Raw genomic sequence first — 16,513 nt, forward strand, 5'->3', positions numbered from 1 at the left:
GGGTGGGGTTAAGGTTACAGTATAGTACTTGATGTACTTTCACACAGACTGTTCAGGTGCAGTGGACCCTCGCTGTCCTCCTACGTCACTTCCGTTTGTGTGAGTCTTCGAGGCTGCCGTACTGTCTGGCTGGGACGGAATTTCCACGCTAAGCAGTCGACTAACCACAATAAATCCCCCCTAAAAAAAAAAAAGGGTGGTTGTATCTCCTCACGATTTGGAAATTATTTATTTCAACAAAACTATTCATCAAGTATTAGCCGAGTGGACTTTATTCTGTCGCTGGCTCTCACACGCTTCAGTGAACCACTGCAGAAGCAACAGAGCAAGCACGCCGACGCCGCCGCCGCTGTTGTTGTGAGAGAAGAAAACAAGCTCAATCCGCCAAGCTGTGTGATCATTGACAGAGTTCAGTACACACCAGCTCCAAGTGAGGCCTAGCGGGAGCTTCGCGCTGCGTACACTCTAATCTCTTTAATAACCGACACCTGGTGTGGTTTATAGCCGACTGAAAGGTAAGCAAAGCCGGGTAGTGAGGGTAAATTAGTGGCTAACCAACAAGCTAACTAGCCGTTAGCTTGGTAGCTATTTTGGCTAGTAGCCTTGTTTAGTCGTGATGCGTTCAGGGACCGTGTCCTCTCTCTTTCTTGTGTCAGGCGCCACCTGGTCAGAATGACCGTCAAATAAAAATAAAATACCGCACGAATTATGTGTTAAGTTGGGGTAGAAAAGCAGACGCCTGGGGCTTCGTCATGCGGTGTTAGAGCACTGTTATCTAGATACAACATTGACGGCGAGGATGCGTAAATGTTACGCTAATGTTTACGTTCGGCAATTTGTGGTTGCACTAGTTTATAATTTCCCCCAAAAGCAAGTATAATTTGGTAGCTATATATAAACATAGCATCGTTGGTTTAGTGCCTGAATAACATTAAATTATAAATGTCCTCTTTGTAAGGACCATTGAACTTTAGAGTTAGTGTTGTGCAATTTACAGTGAAGTTGTTGTGATCTCAAAGAGCTTTCACTGCTGCATTATTATCAGCTGGTGCAGCCTCTGACAGCAATAAAAACCTGTTTATCTTAACAAGCATTTTAAAAGAGTTTTGCGTACTAGTGAGTGTGTCCCTTGTAATATTCAACCTCATCACTTTCCCTGAAATACTGTGAAATTCTGGTAAACCTATTATCTAACCTAAGCTGTTGATTCAGGGCTGACCCTGGATCACCAAGGCCTCTCTACAAACATTCAGCAAGACCTGTGAGAGGCAATTCAGAGATTTTCAACCATTTCACAAATTGTAAGATCGATGCCATGTTTTATTTCTACCCACAATTATGAGAGTAGCAATATTTAATAAATTTACCTTCACCGAGGTGTCTGTTAGTAGTGGCACACAAAAAACTAAAAAAAATTCCGACTGGATTTTGTTTCAGAGAGGTAGGTTATGAGCCAAGAAACTTCTTGAGATTTTGGTGTTGATTCAGGTCATCATCTATATCTTAAAAATTACAGAGAAACAGTATATTCAGCTTGTGGTGACTTCACATCTGTAAGACAACAAATCATTATGTCACTGACTTAAATTAAAACTAAGTTATTGCTGACATAGGGCCGATTTAGTTCGGTGCAAGTTGTATGTATCCTTAAAAAGTATTGAACTAGAATCTAGTTCAATCCTTGTTGGTTACTAGATTGTTACACAAACAGACATTAGTCAAGTATTATTCATTAATAACTGTCAAAGTAATCATGATTTATCAAATTTAAGGTGTACATTGTCATGTGGAAGGAGTCACATTAAGGGGGTCAAACTATCATGGACTGTTGCTTTCAGAGGCTTTAACATCATGGAGAAACAGAACTTCCTTAATGGATGTTTTTGCCCGCTGAGTGTTGTTGAATTAAGGTTGAGGTGCCTGATGTTATAATATCTAGCTCATTGTGATAGTCCTAACCAAGTCCCATTGTTTTGTATTACTGTCATAAGTGTCAGATGGTTAGATAAGAGGTGGTGGGCAGATTGATCAGCTGTTGTCATTGTTGTGAAGTTGTGTTTCAAGGCAACGAAAAGCCTCAGAAGGACAGCGCTGCAGTGACGGCACTTAGATAATCGTCCATAGCAATGCACAGACATTTGTTTTGATTAATCAGCTTCACCTCGCCTCTACCTTCCTGGCTGCTCTGTTATTTCCTTAAAGCTTTTAATGTTTCTCTCTCCCTCTGTCTATATATATAGGTGTGTGTGCGCGTGTGTGTGTGTGTGTGTGTGTGTGTGTGTGTGTGTCCATGCATGTGCATCAATATTGCTCTCCATCCAGAAGGGAAACTTCAGTTAAACAATACCCAAGGCTGTACTTTTATTCAGTCTAAGAATTCAGCTGAGGTTTCCAAAACATTTTGACTGAGAGTCAGACACTGCGCTCATTAAGTCTTCAGTTTAGCTTCTGTTTGTGATGTTTCTCAGGACACGCAGGTTCATAGCGATTCTCATGTGACTGAAACCGTTAATAGACTCTGAGTTGCATGTTAGAACTGTCAGGTGTCAATAATCATGTTATTTTGTGTGTGTGTTTCATGGGCAGCTTGTCATTGCAGAATCGTGTACTATGTATTAATAATATTTCATTCTGTTTTTTCCCCCCTGGATGTATGTTATAGTTGACTTTTTTTATCCACGCTGCTGACAGGCATTTGGCCGATAAGCACTGTTTCCACCAGTTTGTCTGCACCCCCTCCCAGTTCAGAGAGTCTTTTGCCCCAGCATGAATGAAGTCAGCGTTGTGAGAGAGGGATGGCTCCAAAAAAGAGGTAAAGAGACAGCCTATGCTTATTGTCCATCTTCCAATTTAGAATCAAATCCATTATCGATGCCATAATCTATATTTTGTTTCAGATAATAACAATTAAATGTCACCGCTCACAGAGTTTGAACGATCGTGTTTAGGTTAATGTGCTTACTTTCAATATTTTCCCATTGTGTTGTTCTTGTATTTCAGGTTATTGTATTTAGCTGCATGACAGCCAATCACACATGTGCGCATGCGCACACACACACACACACACACACACACACACACACACACACACACACACACACACACACATATTTTGAATGTAAGTTGAATCAAAAGTTTGAACCTGCTTATCCTCCAGGTGAATACATTAAAACATGGCGGCCTCGTTACTTCATCCTTAAGAGCAATGGCTCCTTCATCGGTTACAAAGAGAAGCCGGAGGTGTCCAGCGACCACAACCTCCCACCACTCAACAATTTCTCTGTTGCAGGTCAGTTTTCAAGTAATTGATTGAACTCCTGAGTTGTGTGTTCAAGCCTTTGGTTTTCAGTAATAGCTCATGTGTCCCTGCTTTGCAGAATGCCAGCTGATGAAGACTGAGCGTCCCAGGCCCAACACATTTGTCATTCGTTGCCTGCAATGGACCTCTGTTATCGAGCGTACCTTCCACGTAGACAGCTCAGAGGAGAGGTAAAAAAAAAAAAAACTACAAAAAAAGCAGTCTTTCCAACTGTTTTTTTTTTTTTCAAACTAATTTTTTCCGCTGCATTTCAAAACTACAAGTCAGACATTTCTGAAAAGTTTTTGGTCTGAACTGGAAATTTAAAAAAATGAAATAAGCTGAATTTTTTCTTGGGGAGGTTATCAGTTAGTAAATGGTTTTGTTATGGCCTCTTTAGTTACTCTCACCACTATTTATTATGATTTATTAGGTATTATCTTATGAGTCTATATAACTGTATTTTCAATATACTGTACTGTTATTTTTTTGCTCTAAAAATCTGTCACATCACATGAGTCATATTTGCAGAGACAATCACATTAATGCAAGATAAAAACAACAGCAGTGTTGTTCCAACGTACCTATCCGTGGTCATGTCAAGCAAAAGCTTATTGTATTTTTCAGATTTAGTCAGTGTAGCTTGAACGTGAAATTCTTGTCCTGTGTCTCCAAAGTAAATTGGAGTGGGTGTGGCAGAAGTACTGATGTTGATGTTGTATAGGGAACAACTAAAGTTTGGCAAAATGGAATTGTTTTTTATATAAAATGGGTTTTCGTGTGTTGTTGGCTTAGACAAGACTTTCTATTCAGGACAGATAGTACCGGTACATTCTTTTTTTCCCCACATTAAAATGAATGAAGCCTGAATGGACGATTTCTCAGGTAGTGACTTTCAGTTTTTGAGCGTTTTCAAGGTCCATCATGCTTTAGACAGAAGTCAGTGCAAGATTAAACCTGATTTATTTCTTCCCTAACCCAAGCAGTGGTTATTGAATTTTGTTTACACCAGCTCAGTCAAGTACCAAATCCCAGCAGCCCCCCAGATTATCCCCCACATTCTGATCTTGCTGTGCTACTGTTTTAGCTTGAAGATACTTCTGGGACACAGTCTGGGCCATTTGTGTTAATACAAAGAATTTTACAAAACAGTCCTTGCTAACTTCAGTTTCTGTGTCAAGGCAAAAGTTCTGCCTGTCAATTTTTTATTAGAATTATCAGAATTATTGAGATGTATACAGGCCTGGTGAAGGCAATGTGTGTTTTCTTCTTGCTCAGGAAAGATTGGATGCGATCGATCCAGGCGGTGGCCAACAGCTTGAAGAGTCAGCAGCAGGATGAGGAGCCTATGGAGATCAAATTTGGCTCGCCGAGTGACAGCAGCGGTACAGAAGAGATGGAGATTGCTATATCCAAATCCCGCACAAAAGTGGTCAGTTTTTGCACCAAGCAGCGCTTGGCAGAAATGTATGCATTTGTTCGGCTAAGCTCATCTATATTAAGCAAGTTGTTGTAAACTTTAAGCCTCTTTCTCAGAGCTTTTCGGTGAAGCAACCTTCAAACGAGTGGATTATGATGTTTCCATATGTTTTTGTCTTGTGCTGTTGGATGTCACCCAATTTTAAGTGACTCTTGTACTTTTTTTTATTTTGAAAATTAAACATTTCATCAGTTCTTTAGAAGGCCCATTAAAACCCACAGACAAAACATTCATGCTATCTGTAAGATAAACCAGGTATAAGCAGGGTCTTGAGCATCAGCACCTGTGCTCAACTTTGTCACGGCTCATTTAACCACTGTCCCCACAGACCATGAGTGATTTTGACTACCTGAAGCTGTTGGGAAAAGGAACGTTTGGTAAAGTGATCCTGGTGAAGGAGAAGGCCACAGGAATGTACTACGCCATGAAAATCCTTCGCAAAGAAGTCATTATTGCTAAAGTTAGTGCTAATCTGATTGTTTGGAACAGTACTGCTATTTATTTACATGTGGACCGGCTGTCATTGCAAACCTGCTTGTCTCCTTCCAGGATGAGGTCGCACATACAGTTACCGAAAGCAGAGTGCTCCAAAACACACGGCATCCTTTTCTAACGGTGCGTTACAAGTGTCTGTGTTGTTGCTTGCTCTTACCAACAATGAATAGACCATTTACTCAGCATAATGCAGTCAGTAATTTTGATTTTTCTCTTGCACAGACACTAAAATATGCATTTCAAACGCATGATCGGCTATGCTTTGTGATGGAATATGCAAATGGAGGAGAAGTAAGTTTTCTCTGTCACATTTTGTTTTTTTATTCACTTTTTCTTCATCGCGGAAGGTCCCATAGAGACCTTAGTTCTCTTCTCCTGGATTCATTGTCTGATATGTTAACATATATGTATATGAACTTTAAGGAGATGGAGCTCAAAAGAAGCCAACACCATTATGCTGCCGATTATTGGGGTAGAAATCCAGGGCTGTATTCAAATGAAGTGTTTCCAAGTGTCCCACACACCCTGTGGAATCATCTGTCTGTTTCTTTATTCTTTCACAGCTCTTTTTTCACTTATCGCGAGACAGAGTGTTCACAGAAGACAGAGCCAGATTCTATGGTGCAGAAATAGTGTCAGCACTGGAGTACCTACACTCACGCAATGTAGTTTACAGGGATTTAAAGGTAAGGCCTTTGACGGCACAGCTTTTAGTCATAGAAAATAAGGCAAGGGATGTTGTTAAATACAATCTAGGATTATTGCTGTTGAATAATTTCAATTTGTTCCCGCACAGCTGGAAAATCTTATGCTAGACAAGGACGGCCACATAAAAATAACAGACTTTGGGCTTTGTAAAGAGGGGATCACAGACGGTGCCACCATGAAAACCTTCTGTGGAACCCCAGAGTACCTGGCACCAGAGGTAACGCCACAAAGACATCATTAAGATATGCAGTAATCCAGCTTCAGCTCATCGCAGATTTTTAGTCTGTAGTCACATAATACCGTACGTGCATTCATTTGACTGACAGGAAAACGCTATGTTAGAAGACTCACAGAACGCACGGCACTTCTGTGTGTTAAAGAAACATGTAAACGCGTTTTAAACCATCTATAAGAGTGTGGAAAAAGGTCATACAGATAAAAGGTGATTTGGTATCAGTATGGGGAGGGTTCATAAATATTTAAATTACCGTAGTCCTGAGTTGGTCAGGTACTGAGTTGGTCAGGTACTGCGATACGCTAACCTTAGATCGATCAGCTTTACATTTCTTCCTGTTGAAATGAACTTGAAAGTCTTTCTGTTCTGTTGTGTGGACCACAGAGAACCTAAATGAATCCATTCCATTTCAGTAAACTTGCTCTAATACTTCACTTTTAATACTTCTGTCACAGTCAGACATGGATTTTTACCTACATCTCTCTAATGCCTCAGCTCTCTTTCATTGTTGCCCCATCAGGTGCTAGAGGACAATGACTATGGACGGGCAGTCGACTGGTGGGGGCTGGGTGTGGTCATGTATGAGATGATGTGTGGCCGGTTGCCCTTCTACAACCAGGACCACGAGCGTCTCTTTGAGTTGATCCTTATGGAGGAAATCCGCTTCCCCAAGAACCTGGCTCCCGAAGCCAAAGCCCTGTTGGCCGGTCTGCTTAAAAAGGATCCCAAACAGAGGTTTGTGGGTCACAGTTGATGAGATCTCAATAATCAAACGCTTATTTCGTAAATATGTGTACAGAAATGCAAATCAATTCAGATAGCTATAAATCTAATCAAATGCTATCACATCTGTAATGAGGCTTAGTCTGGTATGATGTGTGGTAATATTAAAATAAATAAAACGTAATTATAAGAGATGCTTACTCTGCAGTGTGAGTGTGAAAACATGGCTGACTAACCGACTCCTGAAGATGCAGCTGTACAGCGAGAAAAAACATTTTCGTTGCACTCGTTCTCTGTGCCTGGAGGTGATGTTTACTTGGCTGTAAATTAAGTAAACATATTATTAAGCGGTGGCTCCCTGTAGATTAGTTTTGCTCCGGGGTAATAGCCAAAAACAAGGATGTAATTGATTGTTGTCTTTGGTCAAACAACAGTGTTTCTTGGAACACTCAAATAACTGCTAATATTAGAACGCAAAGGGTAGCCTGCAGGCTCACACACACACACACACACAGACTTGTAAGAGCTAAGGAAATGAAGGATAAATCTTATTCGTAAAGTGGTACATGTCCAGCGAATGTGTTTGCACAATAATGTAAAGCTGCTGGCTGGTTGAGGATGACACTGTTTGTTTGGTCGACAGGCTCGGAGGTGGACCCGACGATGCCAAAGATGTGATGACCCACAGGTTTTTCACCTCCATCAACTGGCAGGATGTTCTTGAGAAAAAGGTGAGAATGCAAAAAAGATGGCATGTTTGAAATGAGATTTATAAATTTACTGATGTGCTGCTTTTTCCCCATCAGCTTATTCCACCCTTCAAGCCCCAGGTCACATCAGAGACGGACACTCGTTACTTCGATGATGAATTCACAGCACAAACCATAACAATAACTCCCCCCGACAAGTGTAAGTAGCTCCTCGGCTGTCAGTCTCGCTTTAATACTGGATGTACAGGTGGCAGCAAAGTTATTCAACCTCTGTAATGTGGAGATAAAAAAATTATTATTAAAAAATATTTTAAAAAACACATGTTCAATGTGAAGTGCAACTTCTGACTATTGCTGTCTCAAAGCTTTTCAAATAGAATCCTTCATCAGAGTCACAGTTACAAATTCTCCATAAACTTTAGCTGTCGCGTTCCAACGTTTTCTATTAAGTCCAATAAGTTTCCTGCTGCTGTGAGATAAGAGAATCAAGAAATTGCTTGAAATAATCATTGCTGATTTTTTTTTTTTATTCTTTACAATATATATGATTGAAATAGGCAGATAGTATGCAGAATATTTTAAATGAGAAGTCCGTTCACACTGGGGGTTGATTCCTTTTGCTTCCATCTGTGAACACATTTAACCATGGATTTATGTCTGTTTTCAACTGCTGGGTGTATTTTTCTTTCTCTTTCCACACACAGATGACAGTTTAGATCCAGAGGATTCAGATCAGCGCACACACTTCCCTCAGTTCTCCTACTCTGCCAGCATACGAGAATGATCGCTGAGAGTGTTGAGCAAGCAGGCAGGCTTACACACAGTCACAGTCCCACATTACACACTCGCACTGCTGGGGGAAAATTGAATGACACAAACTTAAAAAAAAAAAAAAAAACTGGCACAAGACACATTTCTATTCGATCTTCAACACACTCACAAACAGCCACACACATATGCACTGGCAAATCAGACAAGACAGGGGTCATAGAGTATGGAGTGAACACACAGGCTGTGAATGACTGACCTCAGCAGGTTTGTATGGATGGACTGGCAGTTTTTGTCTCGGGGCATCCTCTCAGGGTCGACGTAAAGCTTCCCTGCAGGACCTCTGCTGCTCTACACTGGGTGCCACAGCAAAGCCTTGACACTTTGAAAACCAGGTTATGCCAGCAAATACCAACTCTTTACCAGCTATACTACACACACACACGCACACACATACTCAACCACCAACCAACCCATGCACCATGCATTGACTGCATATATACCAACATACTTGATAGAATTTAAAGTGTATAATCAAAATTAGGAAAAAAAAAGATTTGGGAAAAAAGACATTTTTATTTCATTGATTGTTACGGTTTTAAATGTAAAGCCATATATCTGTGATTTTTTTTTCTTTTTTCTTTTTTTCAAACAAGTGCTCTTTCTGGAACTTGCTGTTACAAATCAAGTGTGGGACTGTTCCTACAGTAGTGGGGGGGGGAGGAAATGGGAACGACGGAGAGGGGAGCAGAGTTGCCATTTCTGTGTTTGCACTGCATGTGTGTGTGTGTGTGTTTGTGTGTGTGTGTGTGTGTGTCGGTGAGTGGACGACTGGTTTGCATGGCTGTGTGTGCGCATATGAGTGCCGCAGAATGTATGAACAACCATTTTGATTTTCAACCATCCATTTGTGTCTGTTTTTAAGCTTATTTTTTAAATTCTGAACTATCGCTGAAATATCGACGAGAGGACACTACACAGCGCACTCGATGGCCTTTTTTTTTTTTTTCTTAAAAAAAAAAAAGGGAACAAGCGTGTCATTTATGATTGCTGTCACCAGCTTGGCGATAAAAACGACTCAGTCGGGAGTGGAAACAAGGATCTCTTGCATGGTTAACTTTTGCTTTAAAAGCTGCATTAGCTCAACTCAAAGTCACGATGCAGTTGACCTCGTAGAGTCCATGTCCGCTGGTTCCAGCCTGACTTATCAGTCAACCAGCTGCTGGTTGGAGGTGTGAGGCTAAATTTTCATTAAAGCCAGTCGTGCTGTGTGTTCAAGAGACAATAGAAGGAAAGAGGAGAGTAAGAATTAAATGTCTGACTGCAGTTGTTTCCCCACCTCGTCTACAAAGACCAGAGTAGAAAAACACATCCTTAATTGAGTAATTCTCACCCCCTCGTTGAAGAGTTGGGCACCAATCTCTCATTCATTTCCCATTTGTAATATTTGTGTAAGTTTAAAAAGTATTTTTAAATAAGCCTTTGAGTGGTCCCTTTTTTTAAAAAAAAATTGAGAGTTCAATCATTATAAAGTCTGAATGAGGCCAAAATTGACTGAATCTGTGAACGTTTTAACGCTTCGAATGATTCCACATCTCATGTAAGGAACCTTTTGATGTGTGTTTTCTCCAATGCTGTATCAAGACACTGAAATCTACATATATGTGCATCTGGAGCTGCAGTCTGCAGGCTTACAATTCAGCTAAACGCTTCATGAGCTGGTAGACCACCCTCCAACCTGCAGAAGGGCAACCAATCAAAACAGCAGCTGGATATTTAAGCTGTGTATATTTTGACTTACGGCGGCACATGATTGAGAGTGGTTCTGGACAGCATTTTGAAACATGCTCACATTGAAGCAATCATTTTTATATTCCATATTGCTAAAAGAGATGCTGGTTGCTCTTTGAGCGTCATGAAATTAACATCAAGATCTTTCTGTTCAATATTGTTCTGTTCTTGTTTGTTGATTTTACTTTTTTTTTGTCCATCTTTCTCAAATTTTGGAAGACGCATTGTCTTGTTTAAGTATACATATATAAGATATATATTAAAAGTTTTTAAATGTCTTTCTTTTTGATTAAGTTCTTCATTTCAGTGGGTTTACATATTGTTTTTGATTATGCTAAAGTGGTAAGTTTGATTCTAAATGAACAATTAATGCATCCCTTAAATTAATTAAATTGACATAATTGTCATAATTATCATACATGAGTTTAGATGAGACAAATTAGCATCAGATTGATCATTATTTTACTAGAGGGAAATCAGTGACACTTTAAACATGACAAAACATCAGATTAATGCATTTTAACCCATGTTTTCTTCTCTGCAGAAAATCAGTTCTATGTTTAGAAGTTTTGCCAAATCATCTATCAGCATCCGCCCCTTGTGTCACACATTAATGTGTTTTTTAAGTTTGTGTGAGTGGCGGAGGGTGTCCGTGAGTTGTTTGAGTGAAAGCGGTGATGAGGACACAACAGCAGCAGCGGGGTTTCTTTTTAAACTCTCATTGCTGGGCAGCAGATGGCCTCAGTTTCCTGCAGGTGATGATGTGATCAAATGGCTTTTATTTACAGCTCACAACTCGAGCACCTCTCCTCACGGGCTCAGGCGTAGCCATCATTCTCTAGCCTAGGGTTCTGCTTTGGAAACGGCAGAATCGGATATCAGAACCACTGCACTGATGGACTCCACTGTGGATTTGCCTTCATTGCTATCATGGCCATAAGGGGTTGCTGCTGAACTTTTTTAATACTGGTTGTTAAGCCATACCCTGAACCTCACTGCTGGCCACGATTCAAGCAATGCTTCACAGCTAAAGATGCAAGTTGATACCCCTGACCTCTCCTGTAGGCATACACGGGCACAACAAGTGCCTCCTCACTGTTGTGTAAATACCAAAAAAAAACAAAAAAAATTTAAAATCATGGTGAATGCAGCATTAGTCGAAGGGGAGGCCTGCAGCTTTGTAGTATTTGATTTGCAGCTTTACAATGGTTACCTTGCTTCTATGTATATTTGAATGTGATCAGAAGTCACGAATGTCACACCTGATGCTGGTGTAACCGGAGGTTTTTCTTTTTCTTTTTTGTTTTGCTGTTAGTTGAGGCTCAGAGGGCAATGAGGAAAAAAAAAAAAAAGCAATCTTAAAGGGGAGTGCATTGTCCTGGTAGACAGTTCCAGCCCCTTTTGCAAGACTTTACAATGTAATGGGTGATACCTGCTACAATATCGTAGCTTATGACATTTGCAACTCTAATGTGCCAGTAAACATTTTTACTGAAAAAAGCTGTCTGTTTCTTTTTTTAAATGTGTTTTTCTACGTGTTATGTTTACAATACAGAAGTTTTTGTATTTAATTCGGGGCTATAACCACCATTTAGACAATATCAGATCATATTGCATACCAAGTGTTACATTCACTTAAGTTGAAGCCCAGTTTGATAGTATTTAAGTCACAATTCTTCAGCATCATTAGTTTCTAATGCCATATGTGGTCTAACTTGGCACACTTTCCAATTTCTGAAGAATTCTGAAATATTCACAGACCACTATCTTTATTATAGTGCAGAAAGGACTACGTGAAACCACTTAAATCTGGTACATCATCTAGATGCCATCACTCATAGAAATCCACCCTATAAATATCCCATGATATTCAGATTCATGTTTTATCACCTGTGAATTAAAAAGAAAAATAAAATCAGTTAAAGACAGAACATGCATAATTTACAGAGAGCATCTAGTGTAAAACCAAGCTACAAGAATATTTATGATATATTTTTAGTCATGACGCGTGATTGTCTACCTTCAAATAAAGCGATTGACGTCATTTATGTTAGGAGTTTTAATTCTCAGAGCTGGACCGGAAGTCGTGATTGCGACCTGTCCACCTTGACAGCGGTGTCCCCACCCCAATCAGCGGGACACACCTGTCTTTATCAGCCCCTGTGTCTGGGCTCCATGGCGTCTCTCCCAGCGTCAGTCCTCCGCCGACCTCCGTGGATAAGTAGCTGCAGCGGCCCGACACAGGAACTCTGTCTCCGGCTGTGATCATGGCCAGGACCGGTTTCTGCGACTCCCAAGCCCTGCTGGACTTACAGAAGAAGGTTGGCGTCCCATCACTGTGGGCTGCACAAAACCGAGCAAATAATCTGATTTAGAGGAGATTCTCTGAGTTTTTCAGCGCATTTTTGCCTTTAGTTTCTGCATATTTCAAAGGAAGTGCGCAAAAAAAAAAAAATAGTTTCAAGACCTGATTGGTGCAGATAATTAATTGCATTTGTCAACAAAAGAGAGTTTTCACGACCACAATCAGACTAGGGAAAAAAAAGTAGAAAAAGATGAAAGCTAAACATGAACATAAAAATAGGAACAAGGAGAAACTGACAACATACAAACTTATTTGCATACATTTAGGAGACTTCATGAATGAATTGTACCTATGAGCTGTAAAAAGTGTGATTGGAAATGTTAAGTCAGCACTGAAGCAGTGAGATGCGACCAGAACAACTTTTATCAACTAAGAAATGTTGCCAAACTAAGGATGTTCCTTCCAAGGATGATGCATTGCACTTTAATATCATTTTTTGCCATGTTTTATGTTTCAATGTGCCATTTTGTTCTTACTTTAAAGCATTCCTAGATTTATCTGAGGGGAAAGATTTAGCATATTATTGTTCAGTTTGAACAAGTCACAGATGAGTTAAGTGTAAAAGTCTAAAACAAGAGCCATAATTGCAGTACAAATAGTTTCTGCAGTCATTTTGAATTCATCCTACTGCGACAGAGCTCTGTCTGTGTATCTCAAACCATTGTTGGCTTTGAGGAACACAGCCTGTTATCCATCTGGTCTTCTTTTGTACCAGAAGTAATTTTTGATCAGACGAATTAACAAATATAGGTAGAAAACATCAGTCGCCTAACCACCTGTCCCATCGTCCCACCAGGCGGATGAAAGGCGAGCCCCATTAAAGATGTGGACTAATGGCTGTGGGCCGCTGGATCGCTGGCAGCCGATAGAAATAGATGAATCTAAGAAGGCCCCTGTCAAGATGGAAACAGAGAGTCGATGGGTATGTCTTTTTTTCCGTCCCAATAATTTCTTAATTTATTACCTATTGTAGCCTCTGGCTAGAGGAACCGTTTGATGTGAAGGACCTGCGTTTGAATATTTAAGAATTTGGCAGTTCCCTTTTCTGTTATCAAAACAATTCCACATCTGCTTTCAGGAAAGGCGGTTATCGACGCAAACAAGCGAAGACATCATCATGGGGTTCCATGTAGACAGTCAAACATGCTCACCTGGTAGTTTAATCACCCTCTGCTGCTTCCCAGTCTGTCTGTTCTCTATTTCAACAATATGTTGTATAACCAGGACACAAGCTGCTGCTCAGTAGACAACGTTTTGCCTGCATTTTATTCATCCTTGTCCTCCTCTCCATCCTGTATGGCAGATGAGTGTGCGGACACCCCCGTGCTCCTTCACCCTCTCGGACTGAAGGGGCTACACATTCTGCAGGTGCTGTTGCCGAACTTACTGCGCCATGAAGTGGAGACCGCACTGGAGAAGCTGGGCCTCATCTGGGACCGGACATACGCCTGGGACCTGTTCCTGGATATGATGGTGAGAACAGTTTTTGCTAAACAGCTTCATATGATTGTTTTCTTTTAATCTTCTCTTTTTAAGGAACATTATCCTTATTTATCTCTCTCTGTCTACATATTTAATATGTGCCTCCCTGTTTTTCTGGTTTCACCTTGCAGAGGACTCAGATGCAAAGCTCTTTTTCTGGTGGTGACCTGCCCCAGAATTTCACTGATTCCACTCGTGCTATCCTGGTTGACTGGTTAATTCAAGTTCATGTAAGTCTTGCTAGAGATGGAAGGTTTTTTCTCTTTCAGTGTCTAAATATTCATCATTTAAAGCTTGATAACACAAGCCAGGTGCTTAGCATAGCATTATGCATGGAAGTGGCACAAAACCGTTATTACTCTTTCCTACACCAACCAAATGTCTAGATAAAAGATGAACTGTTCATTCACACTTACATCCAAGCACATTTTTCGTGGAACAATTTGAGACCTTGGATGCACTTTTTATTTGCCCACCAGGACATGATGCATTTTCAGGCGGAGACCCTCTACCTGGCTATACACCTCCTAAACCGCTCCCTGTGTCAGATCAAGGTGTCCACAGCCAACCTGCAGCTTCTTGGCATGGTGTGCCTTTTCATTGCTGCAAAGAAGGAAGAATGTCTCCTACCTGAGGTATGCCGGTTCAATGCTCAACTATAAAGCTGGCATAGTATGTTGGCTGGCTTCTAAGTGCGTGGTGTCTGCTCACAAATCACAAAAGTCTTTTCTTTTTCTTGAAAGTTAGATGTCTTTAATAAAATGCACCAGTGTTGATGGTGTGTGTTTTAACCTCGTCTGTCCGTCCCTCAGGTGTCTGGGCTGTGCTATTTGATGGACCACACCTACACGAAACATCAGCTGCTGCGAATGGAACGCAAAGTCCTTTGTGGGCTCAAGTTCGATTTGTCCTACAGTCCCCCCTTGCATTTTCTTGTTCTCTTCGCCTCCATTGCTCGTTGCAATGCTAAGGTTCATGCACATTGTGTTCTTGGTCCACTTTTTGTTAAGTTATTTTTCAGTCGGTAGAGATCTGAAGTGTTATCTTATTCCTTATTGCTTCTCTTCCACCTTTTAATGCACCAACACCGCGTCAAGTTCCTCGTGTGGTCAACTTGACTGTACCTGGCAATGAACTTTTTTCTGATTCTGTTTGCTAGGTGGTGTGGATGGCTCACTACCTGCTGGAACTGTCTCTCCTGGAGGGTCAGTGTTTGACGTTTCTGCCCATGCAGCTGGCAGGAGCGGCTCTCTGCTTGGCCCGCAAAGTTCTGCAGGAGCCCACAACACCAGAAGGGGAGGCTGCCTGGTGCCTGGCCTCCAGCGTTCATGTTGGAAGGTGCGTGGGTAGCACAAAACTACATGGATGCATTCATCATTCCATGCATTCCTTGCATTCCCCTTTCGGAAAGGCTTTTTACCTGAACTCATCAACACTGTCACTGATTTGCAGCTTTTCCTTGTGGTCCTGACTTTACTTTCCAAGCGTGTTTTAATTAGTTTTGATCCATATCAACTGTTGGCCTAACATCTGTTTTGTTTTTTTTCCAGTGAGACTGTCCTGATGAATATTATGCACATTCTGGCCAATGCTGCGGCCAAGGCCCACACCAGCAGTACCTGTGCTAGTTTTATTAAATTCTCCTCTCCAGAGACCATGCATGTCAGCAAACACCCGGGTCTAAAGACTGCCTCTAGTTTGCTAAGCATTTGCAGTTGAAGTTCTTAACTCCCAGAAACTAAATTGTACCTAAAGCTTCAAGGTCAAAATGCTAGACATTTATCGCCAGAGGCCTCGATTCCTGTAAGGCTGCATATTCGCTCTTATGGCTCCTGGGGTGCTATCTTTCAAATGGGTGAGGAAGAAGGGATTTTGATGCCAAACATTATTTGACAAATAATTGCATGCTTTTTTGCATGTATGTGATTTAGCCTATCCAGAGTAACACCTGTTTTATTATCTTATTCTGCAGCCGATTTAGAAAATATTAGAATTGTATTGCTGTCCTTGTCTTGTTGTTCATGAAGAGGAAATCTTTGAAGTTATTTCTAAAGTTTTAATGTAAAAATAAAGTGTCTGCTGCAACGTCTTGATATACAGCTGTTCAGTTTCTCTCTACATTTCACGACCAAGACAAGCTGACACTCTTGATATGATTTAAAATTGTGTCCTCTAAACGAACAATGCCATCAAGAGGGGTTGAAAAATTATGAGACTGGGAAAGTATTATTTTGTGTTGGATGTGGGAATAAAACTTACATTTTGGTTACTGCAAACAGTTGATGAAAAAGTGCACTTTCAATCAAACTTAACATTTGGGGGGGCTTAATAATTTTGCTTCTGATGCATTTATTCTGCCATTTTTTTAGGGGTCAGATATGCCATAATACGATGATTCTTTCTTTTACTGTATACCATATTTTTATGACAATCGAGAAGTACTACAACATCCATGCAA

The 16,513-nt window shown here is 40.7% G+C and overlaps 2 protein-coding genes across 3 annotated transcripts; both read left to right on the forward strand.

Moving 5' to 3' along the window:
* The first annotated feature begins 20 nt into the window (after nt 1–20).
* Nucleotides 21–10,486, forward strand: akt2 (v-akt murine thymoma viral oncogene homolog 2). 2 transcript variants are annotated; one of them, XM_068316910.1, is made up of 14 exons: nt 21–515; nt 2,692–2,812; nt 3,158–3,289; nt 3,378–3,489; nt 4,577–4,730; nt 5,107–5,238; nt 5,328–5,393; nt 5,496–5,564; nt 5,837–5,959; nt 6,070–6,198; nt 6,737–6,951; nt 7,583–7,670; nt 7,746–7,848; nt 8,354–10,486. In XM_068316910.1, exons 2-14 carry the CDS (start codon nt 2,767–2,769, stop codon nt 8,431–8,433), a joined length of 1,449 nt encoding a protein of 482 aa, XP_068173011.1. In that variant the 5' UTR covers nt 21–515; nt 2,692–2,766; the 3' UTR covers nt 8,434–10,486. The 2 variants fall into 2 exon arrangements, with proteins under 2 accessions (XP_068173011.1, XP_068173010.1); XM_068316909.1 differs by having other exon boundaries at nt 22–515; nt 2,663–2,812.
* A 1,928-nt stretch (nt 10,487–12,414) lies between these two features.
* ccnp (cyclin P) lies at nt 12,415–16,131 on the forward strand. The gene is made up of 9 exons (XM_068318158.1): nt 12,415–12,529; nt 13,370–13,495; nt 13,652–13,727; nt 13,877–14,046; nt 14,187–14,285; nt 14,535–14,690; nt 14,868–15,026; nt 15,215–15,393; nt 15,606–16,131. Exons 1-9 carry the CDS (start codon nt 12,476–12,478, stop codon nt 15,772–15,774), a joined length of 1,188 nt encoding a protein of 395 aa, XP_068174259.1. The 5' UTR covers nt 12,415–12,475; the 3' UTR covers nt 15,775–16,131.
* The last annotated feature ends 382 nt before the right edge of the window (nt 16,132–16,513 follow it).

Source organism: Antennarius striatus, chromosome 6, assembly GCF_040054535.1.
Source record: "Antennarius striatus isolate MH-2024 chromosome 6, ASM4005453v1, whole genome shotgun sequence".
In the NCBI taxonomy this organism is placed as follows: domain Eukaryota; kingdom Metazoa; phylum Chordata; class Actinopteri; order Lophiiformes; family Antennariidae; genus Antennarius; species Antennarius striatus.

Excerpts from the sequence above, each read along its gene's own strand:
- akt2 (XM_068316910.1), top strand. The coding sequence starts at position 2,767 with ATGAATGAAGTCAGCGTTGTGAGAGAGGGATGGCTCCAAAAAAGAG. Across the intron at positions 4,731-5,106 it reads CCAAATCCCGCACAAAAGTG|ACCATGAGTGATTTTGACTA; the intron begins GTCAGTTTTTGC and ends CTGTCCCCACAG. Across the intron at positions 5,565-5,836 it reads AATATGCAAATGGAGGAGAA|CTCTTTTTTCACTTATCGCG; the intron begins GTAAGTTTTCTC and ends ATTCTTTCACAG.
- ccnp (XM_068318158.1), top strand. The coding sequence starts at position 12,476 with ATGGCCAGGACCGGTTTCTGCGACTCCCAAGCCCTGCTGGACTTACAG. Across the intron at positions 12,530-13,369 it reads TGCTGGACTTACAGAAGAAG|GCGGATGAAAGGCGAGCCCC; the intron begins GTTGGCGTCCCA and ends TCGTCCCACCAG. Across the intron at positions 15,027-15,214 it reads TTGCTCGTTGCAATGCTAAG|GTGGTGTGGATGGCTCACTA; the intron begins GTTCATGCACAT and ends TCTGTTTGCTAG.